The 20,842-nt window shown below is 24.7% G+C and overlaps 1 protein-coding gene across 3 annotated transcripts in view; it reads right to left on the bottom strand.

The window, feature by feature from the left end:
• Positions 1-2,968: 2,968 nt before the first annotated feature.
• Positions 2,969-20,842, bottom strand: part of LOC107069320 (WD repeat-containing protein 47) — a 73,291-nt gene continuing 55,417 nt past the window's right edge. For 2 of the 3 annotated variants that reach the window (XM_015326545.2, XM_015326543.2), the window contains exons 7-11: positions 10,965-11,161; positions 8,547-8,716; positions 8,154-8,461; positions 7,395-7,635; positions 2,969-6,590 (exon numbers count right to left, since the gene is read on the bottom strand). In XM_015326545.2, the coding sequence (XP_015182031.1) occupies positions 6,445-6,590; positions 7,395-7,635; positions 8,154-8,461; positions 8,547-8,716; positions 10,965-11,161 (1,062 nt within the window). In that variant the 3' untranslated portion in view covers positions 2,969-6,444. The remainder of the gene's footprint in view (positions 6,591-7,394; positions 7,636-8,153; positions 8,462-8,546; positions 8,717-10,964; positions 11,162-20,842) is intronic. The other variant, XM_015326544.2, reaches the window with a different exon arrangement.

The following is a 20,842-nucleotide window of genomic DNA, read 5'->3' on the forward strand; positions in this document are numbered from 1 at the left end:
TGATTAGCCTAATGCATAGTGAGTCCCTCCAAAACTCTTCCTCCTACCCCTATCCCTAACCCCACACCCCTATTCTTTTTTCATCTTTTATATTTTTCTTTCTCAATCGTGTTCTCTCGAATCTTTTCTTTTATTCTTCCTAAAACCCCTACACAAACTCCCACATCTTAGCCCTTAGATAACTTTAACAACTTAGAACTAAAATTCATAGTCCAAAATTCAATTTTAATTTGGTTAGGGTCAAAAAAAAAAATTGGTAGCATTAAACTGTAAACCTTTTTTTTCTAGGAAGTTAACATTTTCTTGATTATTATTATGATTGTATAAATATACAGTCACAGTTATGTTTGTTTATTCATATTTATACGATAATCTAATCAGGGGGGTGTAATAGATGATTAAATAATTAAACTTTAATTGAATATAAGCATTAAATTTAATTTTATTTTAAATAATTGAATTATTTAACCATCAAACAATTTGATTCATTTCATTTCTAATTATTTCACTAGTTCTATGATTTTAAAATAACATTTATAATCCAAAATATATATATATATGATATTTATTGACAGATTTCTAAGAATGACAGAGAGAGAGAGAGAGAGAGAGAAAAATGGAACTGAACATTTGTAAGTACCTTCAGGGACATTCCAGGTTAAAGATAAGAGAGAATTCGAACTGGAGGCAAAACAGTTAACTCGTTCGTTCAGTATAAATATGATGAAGAAGAAGAAGAAGAAGAAGACTAAGGTATCTTAGCCTGGAGTGAACTCTTTCGATGATCGTCAAGTGGACTCCAATGTAATTAGGGCTCATAGTTTGGCCCGGGGTGAATACTTCGAAAAGTTTTCTACCAAAGAAAGGTGAAGACGAAAGAAAGAGTACGAAAAGAGGGATGAGCGGACAAAGAATTCGTCGAATTCGACAGATGGCTTCACGTCAGTTACTAAAGAATTTCGTGGGTGGGTCCAAAGACCCAAAAACGTGTCCCTAAGGGCGTCAAAAAAGGGAACTTTATCATCCTCAATGTTATATTATAACTCTTTTGTAATATTTATATTATACTTATTTCGAAATATGTTTCTAAGATTTTTTTCTTGTTAATAAGAAATGGGGGCTTTTATTTATTATTATTATTGTTGTTATTTGTTAATATTAAAATCTTGTTTTCTAATATTTATGCAATACTTAGTTAGAAATATGTTTCTTTAGAGATTTGTGCCTTGTTTGTAAGAAATGCAAGGTTTCTTTATTTTATTATTATTATTATTTGTTAATAATACTATAAACTTTCTTTAAATATTAAAAAATAGGATAAGGAAATAATATAATTTAAAAAATAAAAATCTTACAGAGTTTAGAAAGCAAACAAATTTGTTAAGTTACTATAACTAAAACAGGGCTATCTTCTTTAGAAGAAGGTAGGTTTCTAGGTTTCTTTATTTTATTATTATTATTATTATTATTATTATTTGTTAATAATATTATAGACTTTCTTTAAATATTAAAAAAATAGAGAAATAGAATTAATATAATTTAAAAAATAAAAATCTCACAATTGGGTTAGTTAACAAGTTTTGTAAGTTACTATAACTAAAACAAGGTTTATCTTCTTTGGAAGAAGGTAGGTCTCTAGGTTTCTTTATTTTAATATTATTATTTGTTAATAACAATATAGGCTTTCTTTAAATATTAAAAAATAGAATAAGGAATTAATATAATTTGAAAAATAAAAATCTTACAAAGTTTAGGAAGCAGACAAATTTGTTAAGTTACTATATGTAAAATAGGGTTATCTTCTTTGGAAGAAGATAGGTCTCTAGGTTTCTTTATTTTATTATTATTATTATTTGGTAATAATATTATAGACTTTCTTTAAATATTAAAAAAAATAGAGAAATAGAATTAATATAATTTAAAAAATAAAAATTGAGAAAGGTTATAAGTTTGTAAGTTTCTATAAATAAAACAATGAAAGGATTATTGTTTGAGATATTAGAAATAGTACAATTTGCTATTGCATATACATATAAATGATTTCTTTATTTTGTATAAATTGTATTTTTTAATTTTATTTATAAAATTTAATATTTAAGAAAAAACTTATTACAAACTAATAAAAAAAAAACCTTACAGAAGATTTTCAATCCAATTTTTACTGAATTAATTAGAAACCAAAAAAAAAACTAAAAATGAAGAACACGATTAGGGACACATCACACCAATATTATAGTTATTCTATTTCCAATATCTCAGAACTCAGTAATTCGAATCGTTTATTATCTATTAAAAGAAAAGAAGAGCTTGACCTATGCGAACCCTTTTTCTACCTCGTTGCTTTGAAAATTGGTCTTCTCCAAATGAGGGTCATAAAAAGGAGAGGATAAAAAAAAAAAGAAAAAAAATCATAGCAGGCGCCTGTATCTTCATTTTCATTAATTTTCTTCTTTCAAAAGTAGAACGACGATCTTAATGAGCCTCTTTCGTTTATCCTTCTTTTTTTTTTTTATTATTTCATAGAATTTCATCCTTTTAACAAAATAACTATAACCACAATCTTCCTTCTTCTTTTTCTATTCACGTGGGTGGAAGATTATATAATAACTGGGTTATTTTTCTAAAACTAAGTATTAAAAAAAAAAAAAAAAAAAAAAAAAAGGAAACAAAAAATTGGATCAAGGAAAGAGGGAGAGAGGGAGGGAGGTAGGGGGGTGTTATGGGGGTTATTATACTTACATTTTGTTTCTTCCATCTTGAAAGTAATCATGTTTCCCTTTTTCCCTTTCTTAGTGTTAGCCTAATCGTCGCGATCATTATACGAGATATTATGATGATGATGATGATGATGATGAGTATGATGATAGATTATTTAATAATGCAATTTTTATTATTTTCATTTTAAACGTATGACATTATTATAGTTATAGTATCTACAGGAAAAGTACGAAGTTATAAATTATGCTAATTATGTATATATATATATATTTATATTTATATTTATATATTAATCTGAGAGATAATAATCGATACGATATTAATAAGATTCTTCCTTTCTTCTTATCTTTATCTTTCTTTTCTTTCATCTTATACGAATGCGATGATATTATATATTTTTTATTTTTTTTTATTAGAAAACACGATAGTAATAGTAAGGTGGATTATAATAATGTTTAATCTAAACGTCGATTTGTATGATAAGAGAGAAAATTACTATGATATTTTAAAATATAACTCGATGATAGGTTAATATTATTATCATATCATATATTGATGATTGTGAGATTGTTCATGTGATTTTTTTCTTCTAATGTGATAAAAATGGGATTAGCTAATGGGACAAGAAAGATTACAAAAATAATGTGTGTGTGTGTTGTGTGTGTATGTGTGATTCTTTGAAAAGCATTTAACGATAGAAGGCACGACAAATTGCTACGCGTAAATGACGATTATCTTCTCGCATAATTGATTTTTAATCTTGTTTTTTCTTTTTCTTTTTCTTTTTCTTTTAAACATCACGTTTAGCATTGATAATTTATTATCATATATGTATATATCAATCAAGTTATGCGAGTTTAGTTTCTTCTTATTTTGCCTTGAGCCTCCCTCGTACGAGAATTGTTTAAAGAAGATATTTTTTGTGATGTAAAAATCGATTATGATACTGATTGAGGTCAAGCAATTATTATAAGATGTGAAGTGAGGATGAAATCTCAAAAATTCTTTCAAAGAACACTCGTCTGCAATTATTTTTTTAAATTTATATATGTATGTATATATATATATGTGTGTATATATCTATATTATGTGTTAATAACAATGCATAATAGCGCAAATTTATTTTTTGTTTTTTTTTAAGACATCTTGCAATGTTTGATGATAAAATTGTATTATATGTTAGACGAAGGTTCTTTTTCTTCTTTTTGTTTTTTTTTTTCTGGGGAGGGGGGGGTTATTTTTCTAATTTGAAACGCCATCTTTATCGATCTTAAATACACTCATTTTTTTTTGGTTATTGTTTGTTTGTTTGTTTGTTTGTTCGGTTGTTTTTTTCTTCTTCTTTACTTTTCGTTTGGAAATACATTGAATTATTTTTATTATTTATTGCACCACGCATGTATTCTCGCATTTATTTCGATTGATTTTTTCCTCGTTGATGAATAAAAAAATAAATATATATATATATTTGTTTGTATGTAACCCAAAAAAAAATGATTCCATTTTGTAAATATTGATTTTATATGGAAGAATCAATCAATAGTATTTTTGTTGTTGTTGTTGTTGTTGTTGACAGTATCGATTAACAAAAATCAGATTTATGATAATTATGTATTTACAGTGTTAACACAAATTATTGTTGTCATTCAATGCTGATATTCAAAAAAAAAAAAGAAATGAAAAACGCTTCGTGTAAAAAATATAAAATAGACGAACAAATGAAATTTAACATATTTTCTTTCATTTTTCATCTTCATCTTCATCTACTACTTTCTGATTTTTTTGTTTTGTTTAAACAATTACTTTACTTTCAAAGAACTTTGGTGATTGCGAAAAGCAAACTTAAATTTCTAAACTCATCGATGTTGTGAACATTTTTCTATTTTATTCGTATTACTATTGTGTTCTCAAAAAAACAAAAAAAAAACAAAACATTGATTTTAATCTTTTTTTTTTTTTCATTTTGTTGTATCTCGTTTAGCGGAGTGCGATAAAATAAACGATGACACTACTACGAGCTTTTATAATTGTTTGTGTGTGTTTTTTATTTATTTTTTTTTTCTCTTAATTAGTTCTTCTCTGTCTTCCTTTTTTTTGTCTTTTTTTTTCTTTTTCTTACTTTTTTCTTTTTTTTTTTTTTCTTTTCTTTAATACGAATAAATATACTTATACGGTTACGTACGCATTAAATATATTTGTATATTTGGCGTGATTCGTAAATCGATAATAATAAACATACATGAGCATAGTTTTTTTTTGTTATCCGTGTGCGAATTTAATGATAGTATTTTATTTATTATTAAAAAAAAAAAAAAAAAAAAGGAAAAGCAATATTACACACAAATTAAAAAACATTGATTTGTTTATAACTGATTGACACGAAAAAAAAAAAACAAAAAAAAGCAAGGAAAATTAACTACAATTATTTAACTAAAAATTAAATTACACGAGAAAAATGTTTGCGCGTATTATTATTATTATATTACTTGTTCGTAAATTAAAAAAAAAAAAACAAAATAATAATAATAATAAAATCATGAATGATAACGAATGTAAATTAATAATAAAAAAAAAAAAAATAGAAACAAAACGATGACCGAAAAAAGAAAACTAAAAGTAAATTAAGAGAGCATTGGAAAATAAAATAAAATCAAAAAAAATAAAAAACATAACCTTAAAATAACGTAGACTGTACAAAAAACAAAAAGCACGTATCATTTCGTCTAATCCTTTGATGATCCCATAATTGAAAATTATTTTTACGTCGTTAACGTATTTACATTACTAACGTAATACAATTGTAATCATATATATATATGTATAAAAAAAAAAGAGAGATAGATAGATTCAATCAGAATAATTTCGCATAACAAACATAAAGTTTTGTCAAATTCGTTTGACTTTTCGATGATCCATCTTAACTTTTTCATTCTTTCTTTCTCTCTTTCTTATTTCACATTTTCTTTTTTTATTGAAAACGTATTATTTATATATATATATATAAAAAAAAAAAAAACACATTCTCGTCAAGTAATACACAGACAACGAGAATTTAATTATTCTCCTTTTCGCAGTCTTATAAAATTCCCAATCGCAGTTTAACGATTCCTTTCTTTTTTTTTTTTTTTTAAACTTACTTAATCAAACTTCAAACTTCGAATTTCCGTAATTTTTTTCTTAACTTAACCTCTACACTTCGCTTGACATTTTTTTTTTTTAATTATTTTTGTTCGTGTTTCTTTTCAATAAACGAGATACTCAAAAGCGCAATACAGTAAACGATATTATGATCAATCCGTATTTTCTTTTTTTTTCCATTTTTTTTCCTGTTAATAATAATAATTCTAATGTGTGCGTGCACATTTTTAATTGGTCAAAAACGAAGCATGAAATAAACTTATGGGGACCTGTTGTGTTAGTCCTTTGTTTTATTATCGAATACAAATCGTTTGTTTTACGGTGTCTTGTCTTTTTTTTTCTTTTTTTTTTTTTTTTTTTAATATTTTTACTTATTCCACACGATCATTTGTTTCGTCTTTAATTTAAAAATTAATGAAATGAATAATACTTGAATGAAATAAAAATTACTTGAACGTAGAACAAACGATCATTCGATAATTGCAATGAATGATCATTACAAAATGGATAAATAAATAATATTAATAATAATAATATTAATAGTAATAATAACGTATGAGAAAAAATACAAGATTTTTTGTTTTCCTTCTATATGGGTGGTAAGGCCCACAATGTTGCAGTTTTATCAGCCGACGTGCTGAGAAATGAGAATTCCGTTGGATGCCAACGTCCTGATATTACTTTGTCCTGGTGTTGAGCTACCACCACACTTGGAAGTGGCATTGTTAAATCACCTGAAATACAAAATTTTAAGGTTTTTTTTTTTTAAATTATCTTTAATTATCTTTAATTTGAGTTATCCAAACGCATATATGAGTACTTGGTTAAAGTTTCAAAACAAAATTGAGTTATTGTAGCATAATATTATGAACAATTTTGTCAATTTTAAATGCAAATAATGTAAGAAAGTATGATTATTAAAATATAATTATTAAATATAATTATACTTTATAAATATATTAATTATTAAATATAATTATATTAAATTAAATTAATTAAGTAAAAGTTTCAAAACAAAGTTGAGTTATTGTAGCATAGTATTATGTACAATTGTATTAATTTTAAATGCAAATAATATTAAATATAAAAACTTAAATTATTAAATATAATTTAGTAACTTTAATGAAATAATTTTAAATTAAAATATTAAGTGTGATTTTATTAAATAAATCAAACTTATAGTAAACAAGTATTTTGTTTTTATCAAACATTTCAACTGAAAGTTTCTGATAATCAAATAAATTAAATAATTAGTTTGATATTATTTATTTATAACAAAAAATTCTTAACATAACTAAAACGTGAATATACTTTCACTCATTTCTTTTGCAAATAGGTGTTAAAAAAAGAACCCCCCAAGAAAAAATTATGCACACATTAGAATTAGTTAGAAATGTACTGAGTTCTAAGAATTTTTTCCATTAACCGGTTTGTTAAACAGGTGTACCGGAAAAAAAAGGTAAAAAACACTTGCATTGAGATAAAAAAAAAAAAAAAAAAAATTTTTTGTTGTTCAACGTTCTCGATGCAGCACGTACCTTGCAAATCAGTAAGTACCAACTTATTATCGTATCCACCTGTGAGTAGATAATAAGCGGAAGGTGAAAAACGTATACTTCGTATATCCGCTGCATGAGGTTTGAAACATTGAACGGTTCTACCACCACGAATATCAAAAAGTACGCAACTACTATCCTCATGTCCTGATACTAATAAGCGTCCTGAAGGATCAACGCATAATGCAGCAACTGGACTGCCAACCTGAAACGACATTAAATACTACTCAGACAAATAATACCCGATTACTTTTAATATTAATTTGAAAAAAACGTCCGATAATTATTCGATCCTATCTGTATACATGTGTACGTGTATGAGTAATATAATGTATGTGTTAAAGGAATTGTTATGAGATGATGTGCTGATGTGCAATTGAAAAAAAAATAACTTAGATCGAATATTTTATCGGACGTAAAACTAAAAAGAATTCAATTTAAATGAAATCAAAAGCATGCTTAATGATCATTGAATTGAAATTTCATGAAATTTGTGAAATATTTCAATATTTTAGGTTAACAACTAAGTCATTGCTGATTTAAAAAAGCCATCTATCGACGAAACCTTCAATCACATAGTTGCAAACCTAATATATCACTTAAACACACACACACATGTGCAATTTTCAGTTAAATAATACTCTGAGGGGTAGGGGGTGATGTGAAATATGAAATTTATTTTATCGATGAAAAGAAATAAACTTGATTAACCTACAGACAATGATTATAAAATGAACTTACCCTGCTACCAGGTACCGTTGCAGGTGTAACCATATTAACACAACCACGTGTTCTAAGATCCCAGAACCTAACAGTTTTATCTTGTGATCCACTGACAAACATGGCACCTCCCCAATTGTAAAGGGTTAAAATGTGTCCACTGTGACCACTGAGTGCTTGGAAAGGTGTACCTGTTGTGCAATCGGTTACGTAGATTTTACAATCACCAGCACCACCGCTTATCAACAAACTTGATTTATTCGATGTATCCTCCAAAAAGCATAAATCACGAACCGTAGCATCGTGCATCGTCAATTCTACCTCTTGACCTATACAATTAACAAATTTTATTCATTAAAGTTGAATTAGGGTTTTATAAAATTAAAGAAAAACAAATATTGAAACAATGTTTACCTTCGAGACTTGAGGTTTCAGCATTGAAACGCATAAGTTTGACAGTTTTATCGTTACTTCCGGTTGCCATAAGTTGACCATCAGGTGTCCAAGCGAGACAATATATCGAACCCTTATGGTGTTTCGTTCTTTTTGATAAAACAGTTGGTTGATAAGTTTGATGATCCTCTCTAAAAAAAAAAAAAAAATGAAATGAAAATCAATTATCGTTTTATTATTAAATGTTAGGTATAATCAATCATAATTCATTTAACGTTGATAGAATTCATTTCACTAGGTATATTAATTTAGCAAAAAAAAAAATCTCGCGAGAAAGAAAATCCTGTTGAGTTCTCAGAAGTGTATAATCCATATCATCACTTTCTTTCATCAACGCATTCGTCTTCTTTCCCAGCCCTCATTTTAAAACGAAACGTACTCAACTTGTATGTACACATACATACATATGTGTGTGTGCATGTGAGTACGTAATTCGAGCGTGGGATCAAATAATGTTTTGATGTCGTCGTTAACGATCAAAAGTGGAAAAAAAAAGGGAAAGAAGAAAAGTAAGAACTAACTTAAGGTAATTTTATACCCCCTTTTCAAACTACTTTCACACTGCTAATTTTAATCTTCAAACAAATATTCAACACGACTGATCTTATTCTTCTTCGTAAGGAAAGTATTCAGAGAAATATTTTCAAATGTTCAAGATCAATCAAATGAATTATTTTTTTTTTAAATACTTAATAAAATGACAATTAATATATTTTTGTATTTAGAAATTCAGTGTCACGTGGTTGGTTTGCAATGAAGATCGAAAGTACTAAACTGGTTTTAATGAAGTTTGTGTGATTTTTGTGTCAACTTAGTGCATTATATTTATTTTTTATCATTAATTTAAAGATTTAATTATTAATATATAATAATTATTATATTATAATGTATATTAATATTAATTAGAGGTTATCTAGGTCTTTAGATACTCTAAAATTTCAATAGGTGGCGATGTGTTACAATTCAATTATTCACATATGGCGTAACTAACCTTAATTTTTCTATTTTTTTCGTGTAAAATTATTTCATTTATTCCATTGTAATTGTAATATTATTTTGTGTGTTGTTATAATTTACTAAATAGTTTAGAATTGAATTGAATTAGCATTTTGTAACAAAACCATTGCAACGCGTGGCCCAAAGCATCCTAGTAATGTTTATAATCTCGTAAAGAGTGTTTAAACAATTGCGACTTCCTATTATATCGTTAAATGACAGGTTAGTTGAAAAATCAATATAAATTTTCTCAAGGAAATCCTGTATTTTTTTTTTCTGTTTCGCATGTCGAAGGAGATATCGTTCGTCCAACTTTTATTTCCGCGATTCGATTAAGTCACACTTTGTAATTTACGATTTCTCGCTCGTCCGGCGCGAAACAGCTTGCACATAGCTCAGTTTGTGTTGTGTTGTGTTGTGTTGAGTTGTGTTGTGTTGAGTTGTACCGTCTTCTATTCACGTATAAACCATAAACTGTATATATATAAAAGTTTACGCTTTCTACACGAGCTTAATCATTCCCCCACCTCTTCCCCTTATATCAGAGAATAATAATACTTGCATATAGTAATGAATAATGAAAAAAAAAAATACGATGTGTTTAAAATAAAAAATTAACAAAATTATTCGAATTCTTTTAATTCAAAAAAAAAAAAAAATAAAAAAAGAACAACTTCCGGACTAATTTTCATTTATAATAATCTTTTAAATAATTAATTGATAAATACAATATTTATAAGGATGGTTAGAAAAATTATATCAGTGATTTTTGACGCACGATTAAACTCGTCAACGTTTGATTTTTGTCTTTTTTATATTTTTTTAATCGATATATTTCGTGTGTATTTTTTAATCGATAATTCAAACCGGTCTCCGTGACATATCGAAATGTATTTGCATTTATTCGTGCGAATCAAGTTTCCTTGCTGGTTTAATTCGATAAAAGTTCGTCGAAATATAAAAAAAATTTAAAAAATACAAAAAAGTGTTAATATCGGATCAAGAAGAACGACATTCTTCTATACGTAAAGTTGATTTTTCTTGTTTTAAATAAAAAAATAAAAAAATTTCAATTGGAATTTGAATCGATTGGATACACAACATTAAAAGTAAGTATTCAGTATTTATTATTTAATTATTATTTATTTATTTATTAATAATTTATTATTAATTAAATTATAAATACTAAATACTAAATACTTATTTAAGTATTAGTAAATTTTAAATTAATTATTTTTATTTACATTTAATAAAATAATTATTTTAAAATTTAAAAATACTTAAATAATTAATATTTTATATTTTATAAATTAAAAATAATTAAATTATTTAAGTATTTATTATTAAGAGTTGAAAAATAAATAAATAATTAGGATTTCTCACCTGACATCATGGAGTTTAGGATAAGCGCATATTCGTACGGTTTTTGAGTTAGATCCCACGGCATATAATTTACCATGGGGGTGAAATTCGGCACAACGTACTGCTTGTACATCCTCCAATGCGGTAACTGGAACAAATCTAGGCCTACCACCATTGCTACTTCCATTGCTAACATCTAAATCCGGTCTGGGTTCTTGCTGTAAGAAAAGAAACAAGAAACAAGATGAGATTATTCACCCATTAATATTCTAATACTAATACTAATAATAATAATAATAATAATCAACAAATTAAATAGGATAGAATATTAAATATCTTTAAGGATATATACGATGATTTAAATAGATAGATATTTTCTAGTAAATAGTAATAGTCACGTAGCGTAAATTCGTTTTGCTATTTATCTTCTTGCACAACGGTGTGTGCACTTCGCCACGCTTTTACTTTCAGCTTCCCGACTTCGTCGATTATCTTGATGGACAAATTAGCAAAGCAAATGAGCGTTGTGTTGTTTGATAGAAATACAGTTCAACACAACAACAACAACAAGCATAACCTAAGAGTTAAACACAAAGATCGTGTTTGAGTTTGAGTTCGTTTTCACGTAGAGTTGTTAGACGTATGCATCGATAACGGTGCAAAGACAAGACGTTTTAATTTTCCACGTGTCAGAAAAAGATACTTCATTTGCAATCTAACTTTGTAATGATTCAATATTTTTTCATAATTTTTCTTTATTTAACATTTGTAGATTTTTGTTTAATAAATTGAAGAATACTTCATTTGCATTCTAACTTTGTGGTTAGGTGTATTTTCAAATAATTTTCTTTGTAACTTTGATTCCAGATTTTATTTTATTTATTTAGTATTTATTTAATATTTATAGTTCTGATCTATTATTATTATATTAGGTTAACTTTGTTTCCATTATTTTCCTACAGATGGCTTATAGAAAAATGGCAAAAGCCAAGTTGCACACGTAATATGTTCTTTTGTTTTATAACAATTTAAATAATAATTATTATTATTTTATATAAAAGGATCTACCTTTGTGATGATTAGGTATTTTTAAATAATTTTCTTTATTTCATATTTTTAGTTTTAACTATATATAATATATACAATTGTAATTATATTAGGTTAACTTTACTTCCACTATTTTCCTACAGATGGCTTATAGAAAAATGGCAGAAGCCAAATTGCACACGTAATATGTTCTTTTGTTTTATAACAATTTAAATAATAATAATAATTGTTATAAATAGTAAAATACTTTATTTGTCATTTAACTTTGTGATGATTAAATATTTCCAAATAATTTTCTTTATTTTACATTTTTAGTTCTGACTGTGTATATACATATATATAATAATTATTATATGTTCTATTATTTTATAATTATTTAAATAATAATAATAAATTAATAAAAATAGTAAAATGTATGTATGTCTATCGTCATGCAGATTTGAACATCCTTGTGATGCAATCAAATACGATTAATGGGATACACCACATATATGTTTTACCCAAATGGTCAACCACGATGGTCTTCTTATATAATTTATATTGAAAGGAAGTTTTACGATAGCTATGATATTGCAAAGGGACGAAGTGAAATGTCTGATTGTATAACGTGACTTGAATATCGATTCGAGAATTTATCGATTTAAATGACCGAGAAACATTTATACGTACGCAATACATGTATATTAATGTTTTAGATAAAATCATTGTTACACTCATTACTTTGGTATTAATGCAATGAACAATGAATCATTACTTGCGAAATAATCAGTATGATTTTTTTATTTGTTTTTTTTTCTAAAGATAACTAAAGAAACACGTGTACTTATAACCCTTTAAATGCATACATGCATTTGATGCAACTTTACTAGCATGTATTATTATTATTATGTATTATTATATTATATATGTTTCTCAATATATAAATGTAATATAATAATATAATAATATAATAATATAATAATAATAATAATAGATATATGTAATAATATATAATGTAATAAAATAATAATGTAAATATGGTTTTTTTTTTAGATTTGTCACATGCAAATTATGTTAGAAACAAATACCAAATATTTTTATAATAAAACTAATAATAAATTATTTTATCTCTTAATTAATACTTTAATTAAAAATATACAAATATAATATAATAAATTAAATAATAAAATAATAATATATAATTATTGTTTTTTTTTTGAGATTTGTCACATGGAAAATTCTATTAAAAACAAATACCAAATATTTTAATAATAAAACTAATAATAAACAACTAATAAATTATTTTATCTTTCACTTAACACTTTAATGAAAAATATACAAATATAATATAATAAATTAAATAATAAAATAATAATTGAATTATTGTTTTTATTTTGAAATTTGTCAAATGCAAAATTCTATTAAAAACAAATACTAAATATTTTAATTATAAAACTGATAATAAATTATTTTATCTCATACTCTAAAACACTTCAATTAAAAATAATCATAACTCAAATGATAAAAATAAAATCAAATAGACATACGATAGAATTATTAATGTATAAGAGTTTTGTTTTTGATTTGGGTTGGTTCCGTTTTCTAGGAAGGCTTAGAAAAGTGTAGCAAGATCTAGGACAGGACATGTGCGAACCGAGTGAAGCAAATAGGAAGCATTTATGATCGTTGCTTAGTCACGGATGTTGTATTCCGCCTAACCGAATCGCGTGTCATGAATAATCCATGACATATCGTTGGATAGTTTAAATTTAAATCAATAATCAATGATTTACAATTCGCGAGTTCGCAATTTGAATATATTCCAAACGAGATAATTTATGATTTCACTAAACGTCATTTAAAGAAATTTACAAAACGTTCTTACTAGAAAAATATGAATTACTACTATATTAAACTGAAATATTTAGTCTGAAAACATTCATGGGGTTTTTTTTTATTTCAAACATCTGTCATTTCTTACAAATAAAAAACAAATTGTAACTTTTCATATTTTTTTTCTAATTGATTGAAAAAACAAATTCAACATTGGAAAATATTTTACAAAAGAGACAATTTTTTTAATTAATGGCATATATATATCTGTCATTTTTTAATATTTTTATTTTATTACTTATTATTTCAATAATAATTAATATAGTATTGTAATATTATTATTATATTTTATATTATTATATTATTTATTTATTATTATACTCTATATCATAATATATATAAATTACGTGTCACGTTGTTTATTTGCAATGGACTCCTAAATTACTGAACCGATTTTAATAAAATTTTGCACACTGTGTGCAGTTTCATTCAACTTGAAAGATACCATAGTTTAATTATAATTTATAATTTATTTAGTAAATATAAATATATTTAGTAATAATTTATATATATATTAAGATTAAGATATAATACTATACTTATTATATTACTTATACATACAATATACTATAGATATTCTTTTGAATACCAAAACAGTGTTAACTTTTTATTATAAATAATACAAAATTAAAGTAAGAGGCTCAAGAATAATCAATCATTTTAAAATAATAAATTTATAGAATTTCACTTTCTTGAAAGTCAAAAGATAAGATTTTGAAGCACTCTTTCCAGCAAAACCAACACTTAGCAATTTTATTACATACCCAAAAGTTATCGTACCATGAAATATGTAAAATAAATAGAAATATCTCATATTTTATTTCTTATGGTAGGGGCTGGGGGGAAGGTGGAGGTTGAAAATTTGTATTCAAGAGTAAATCTCATTGTAGCGTGATTTACGAGTGAGAATGAGGTCGTTAAAAAAAAAAAATAAATATCGATCCAAGTTCCGGGGAAATTCTTATCGAAAATCGACCACCATTTCAACTTTCCTTCGGATTAAATTTAACGAATCGGAAAGGATCGTAATACGAATTTTATTTTATTTTATTTTTTTTTTTTTTTTTAGAAGAAGAAAATAACCTACGACGCTTCCTCGTGGATAATATCCTCATCATAATCATCATCATTATCATCATCATCATCATCATCATCATTATTATTATTATTATTAATATTATTATTCTTGTATTTTTATTATGAAGATACTTGATCGTTAATTTTTTATTTTCAACTTAATTACTTCCATTTGAATTTTTCTTTTTTTTTTTTTTAGAAAGTATTTACTGAAGCAATTGTCAACCATAAGTATTTAAATATCATCTCAATGAAAATGATATTTAAATAATAATAAATTGAAATTTTATCGATAATCCTAAGTGCTATATAATTAACAATATATTTTTTTCTATTAAAAAATATTTTTCAAACGACAATTATTTTGTTCTTTCCATTTTTTTCTTCTATTTAATTCTTCGTAGTAATTATTTCAAAAAAAAAAAAAAAATAAGAAAAACGTTGATTAGAGAGGTTATGTTTTCTTTGCATTTATTAACCGGACGTTTCGAAGGTCTTCTTAAACCAATCTTTTAATTCGAACTTATGGCAATCATTTAAAGATGGATTCAACGACGCGTGGCTTTCGATGTAAAACGACTAATAAGGAAACCTTGACCTAATTTCAACGAAACCATATATATATATATACATATATTGTATGCCATTTTACTTTCTGTTGGTTACATCGTTTAAATCTCATAAATTATAAACTTTTCCGAATATTTTCTTTTTATTTTTGATATTTTTTTTTTTGTATGTGCATCTTTAACTTGAAATTAAACTTTCTCGTAATCGGGATTCATTAAAAAAATATTAGAACGTGTTTTGCGTATGAAATAGCACTTTCGATTAGGTTAGTTTTATCAATATTAATTTCACTTATTTCTTTCGCACAAAAATTCATTTCCAATAGATTTGTTTATCTATTTTATATTATTATTATTATTAGTTGGATTATGTATTTATTTTTAATAATTTAAAATGAGTCTTCTTAGAAAAGCAAGTTTAAATGATTATTTCAAAATATAGTCAGAATTATGATTAAAATATTTGAATGAAAATGATTGACTAATTGAAATCATAAGTAATAAATTATAAAAATACAAAATAAATAAATTAGGCTTAATAAAAAATCATCTCTCACACACATAAAAAAAAAAAAACAAATTGAATTATGATAAAAAATTCGAATGGAAATGATTGGCTTATTGAAATTTTAAATAATAAATTATAAAAATAAAATAAATTAATTAAGCTTAATGAACAATTTTTCACACATGAAAAAATGAATGGAATTATGTTAAGAAATTGGAATGGAAATGATTGGTCCTTAGACTTAATGAAAAATCATCACTCACACACATAAAAAAAAAACAAATAGAATTATGATAAGAAATTCGAATGGAAATGATTGGCTTATTGAAATTTTAAATAATAAATTATAAAAATAAAATAAATTAATTAAGCTTAATGAACAATTTTTCACACATGAAAAAATGAATGGAATTATGTTAAGAAATTGGAATGGAAATGATTGGTCCTTAGACTTAATGAAAAATCATCACTCACTTAAAAAACAAATGGCAAATGGAATACTATTATCTGAAAATGCTTTCATTCGTTCATTCGTTCATTCGTTTCGATCAGAGTACCAACTAATATACTTGAGAAGAGTTAAAAAGTCCGGTGAAATCATTCGGATTATAGTTATCCAGGTCACGGCATACTTTTTCAACGTTCGACTTGTTCCGACAGATGCCGAATGCTCAAACCATGGTTTATATCTCTATATTACGCTAAAAGATATACTATGTTGATCATAGAAAGGAAAAGAAAAGAAAAAAAAAAGAAGAGGAAGACAAAAATGATAGCAAACAAAATAATTTCAATAGAAATCTTTGAAAAAACAAAACAAAACGTTCCATTCAATTTCTTTGAGAAGCTTCATTAAACTTAGGTTAGGTTAACATTTTTGTCTGTCAATACTTTTTCTTCGATTCGATTAAAAATAATAAAATAATATATTTTATGGTTTAGATAATAATTAGAATTAGTTATACTAATATAAAATATTATAATAATTAGACAATAATAAAAACAAAAAAGTTTCATTCAGTTTCTTCGAGAAGCTTCTTCAAACTTAGGTTAGGTTAGCATTTTTTTCTATTAATACTTTTTTTCGATTTGATTAAAAATAATAATAAATTAATAAAATAATTTTAATAATATTAATAATATACTCTTTATGGTTTAGATGATTAAAACTAGAATTAGTTATACAAATATAAAATAATATTAATAATATACTTTATGGTTTAGATGATTACCTAGAATTAGTGATACAAATATAAAAAAATAATATATTAATTAGAAAATAATAAAATAATATAAATAATTAGAAAATAATAAAATAAATCTAAATAATTAATAAATTAACAAAATAATATATACTCTATGGTTTAAATAGATAACTAGGATTATAATAATACAAATATAAAATAAATATAATAATTAGAAAATAATAAAATAAATCTAAATAATTAATAAATTAATAAAATAATATATACTCTATGGTTTAAATAGATATCTAGGATTAATTATACAAATATAAAATAAATATAAATAATAAATAAATTAATAAAATAATATACTTTATGGTTTAAATGATAAAGAGGATTAATTGTACAAATATAAAATAAATATAAATAATAAATAAATTAATAAAATAATATACTTTATGTTTTTAGATGATATTTAGAATTATTTATAACACAATATAAAATAAATATAAATAATTAGAAAATAATAAAATAATATTAATAATATTACTTTATGTTTTTTTAGATAATACCTAGAATTTTACTTATACAAATATAAGATAAATATAAATAATTAATAAAATAATAAAACAATAAAATAATAAACTTTATACTTTTAGATAATAACTATAAGAAAAAATTTGATTATGAAATTTACCAGGTGCAGTTTAATTAATGACAATTCTACTTAAATACATTTTCTTTGACTAAAGAAGAAAATTTCGTAAGAGACAACCCCTTTTTGCCAATACATTCTAACATATACCTATATATTAAAACCCACATGTATACATATACATATATATAGAAACAGGACGTACGTATGGCATACGATCATTTCTCATTCAATCGAGATAAGACTATAATTTTCTTGACTTCGATGGTTTGATATACGTTTCTCTATGAAATCATTTTTTTTCCAGGACAAGAGGCATTTTCAACTGATAGCTTATGAGAAATCAACGCGTAATAGTTCAAAGGATAAAACGCATCGTAACTTTATTACAAAAAAAAAAAAAAAAGATAAAAAAAAGAAAAAGATGAAGCAGAAGCAGAAGCAGAAGAAGAAGAAGATGACGATGAAATTGAAGAAGATGAAGAAGATGAAGATGAAGACGATCAAGAAATATCATTTCGATTAAGTTTGGTGGGGAAAGGAAAAGGAAGTGGGGAAAAGTAAAATAGAAAGAGAAAGATAGAAAGAGACTGAGAGAGAGAGAGAGAGAGAGAGAGAAAGGTAAAAGATTAATAAAAGGGAGAATATCTCTTGAAACTTTCTACGACGAAAATGGCATCAAAACACGTCATAAGTTTTAATTGTACCAAGAACTATTACTAAAGTTTCATATGTGTGTGTGTTTATATGTGTATGTGTTAATTTACTTTCATTCGATGTTAATTAAAAAAAAAAAAAAAAATACAAAGAAAAATCTTGAAGAGGAAGTATTTTTTTTATTATATTTATTACGGATTATTAATTATTATTATTATATTAATTATTATATTATTTATTATATTATGGATTATTACATCTTGCTTAAAATCTGACAATAATTTTTTATTTTATTTTTTTTTTTGGGGGGGGGGGAAGGATTTAGATTTTTCTTATTTTGTTTTTTGTTGTTTTTTTTTTTTTTTGAGAAAAGCATTTAGATTTTTCTTATTTTGTTTTTTGTTGTTGTTTTTTTTTTTTTTTTTATTTAAATTAGTTACGTAATTTTTTTAAACGACTAAGCCTAACGAGTGACCTAACTTTCACGGAAAGTAAGCGTGATTTTATTTTTGTTTTTATTTTTTTTTTTATTTTTTACTTGACTTTTTTATTTTATTTTATTTTATTTTTTTTTTTTTTTTGAGAGAGAACAACTATCTCATCTGTAAACCGATACTATCTTTTTATAACTTTCTTTTTTATTATATATATATATATATAAGGAAATAAGTATTAAGGAAATATCTAAGTTTGTGATTATTCAAATAGATTAGACTAAAAATATGAAATAAATCATATTAAATGGTTCAAGATAATTATCTAACATTAAACTATTATTATATATAATATATACATATATACATTAACACAATATACATATATCTATAAGTTGATTATTTCTTCCGGACATATATAAATTAAAATCGATGAAATTGTTTCAGATAAACAATCAACTATCCGATTTTAACGTTCGATAGATCGATTATCTAGGAATTGACGTTATCTAGAAAAATAATGAAAAACAAATTGTTCAGATTTTTCAAGATATTCACACATCGTTCACTTTTTTTCTTTTCAAATTATTTCAAATTACTCACACCACTTAACAAACATCATTATAAATCGTTTAAAACTAAGAAATTTATCCTTTGAAATTTAATTAGAGGCATGAACGCAACAAAAAAAAAAATAAAATAAAAACCAATTACCTTGTAAACAACACGTGGAAAGTTACAATTAATTAAAAAAAAAATAAAAGGAAGAGGAAGAAGAAGAAGAAGAAAAATGATCATGAACTTTCATTTAAGTATAATAACGATGATCGATAAATGATTTCGATCCAAATCAAGTTATTGTTATTATTATTATTATTATTATTATTATTGTTATTATTGTTGTTGCAATTTACCAATCGTATAAGACAATTATATTGTCCGATAAAATTATCTTCTAAGAACAGTGGTAACGCATGATTAAACTCAAAATCCCCGTCTATGGAATCAAAGGGGATATGAGGGCGGGGGGGGAAGATATGGGGCAGGTATGGGGCAAGTATGAAGAGTGGGGGAAGGGAAAGGGAATAAGGAACACTTTCTTCGCGTGCAATTTCACTGAAAATTATCCCTTCCATCTTTTCAATATTTTCCTTGAGATGGTAAAATAATAATATCCGTATATAAGTAATTTTTATAGACCATATTTATAGAAATAACACACACACACACAACTATTATATATTATTAACTATTAGAATTGTAGCTTCAAAAAAAAAATAAAATAAAATAAAATACAGGAGCTCATGTGTGTCCTGTAAGAAATGAAGAAATGATTAGCCATTTACAATCGACAGGTAAAAAGAAAAAGATTAGGTGAGAGAACATTTTTCTAATTCTAAGTTTTATCTTATGTTAAAGTAATTATAAGATAAATAGTTATATATATATATATATATATATATATATATATATATATATATATATATATATATATATATGTGTGTGCGTGTGTGTGTATGGGTGTACGGTTAGTGAACAATTTTCTTTCACTCTCTTCCTATCTCTCTCTCTCTCTCTCTTTCTTTATCTCTTTCTCTTTCTTTTTTCTTACTTTTTGCTTCCTCCAATTTATGAGTACTAATGTCCGGTATAACACACGCGTGCGTAATTAATCCGGTTGCTAGGGTTTTTCTCTTTTTTTTTTTTTTGTTTTTTTTTTTTCACAAAAATGTTTATGAGGTATAGATTAGCAAGCGCAACACAACGCAAGAAAATTATGTTCACCAGTCGTCGAACTTACACACGTTTTACATAACGCATGATTTAACCAGAGTCACCAAGATGTTATGAAAACTAACCTAACTTTTTTTATTTTTCTTTCGTTTCTTTTTTTTT

Source organism: Polistes dominula, unplaced genomic scaffold, assembly GCF_049000335.1.
Source record: "Polistes dominula isolate Pdom_NZ unplaced genomic scaffold, Pdom_raw_medaka contig_83, whole genome shotgun sequence".
NCBI lineage: Eukaryota > Metazoa > Arthropoda > Insecta > Hymenoptera > Vespidae > Polistes > Polistes dominula.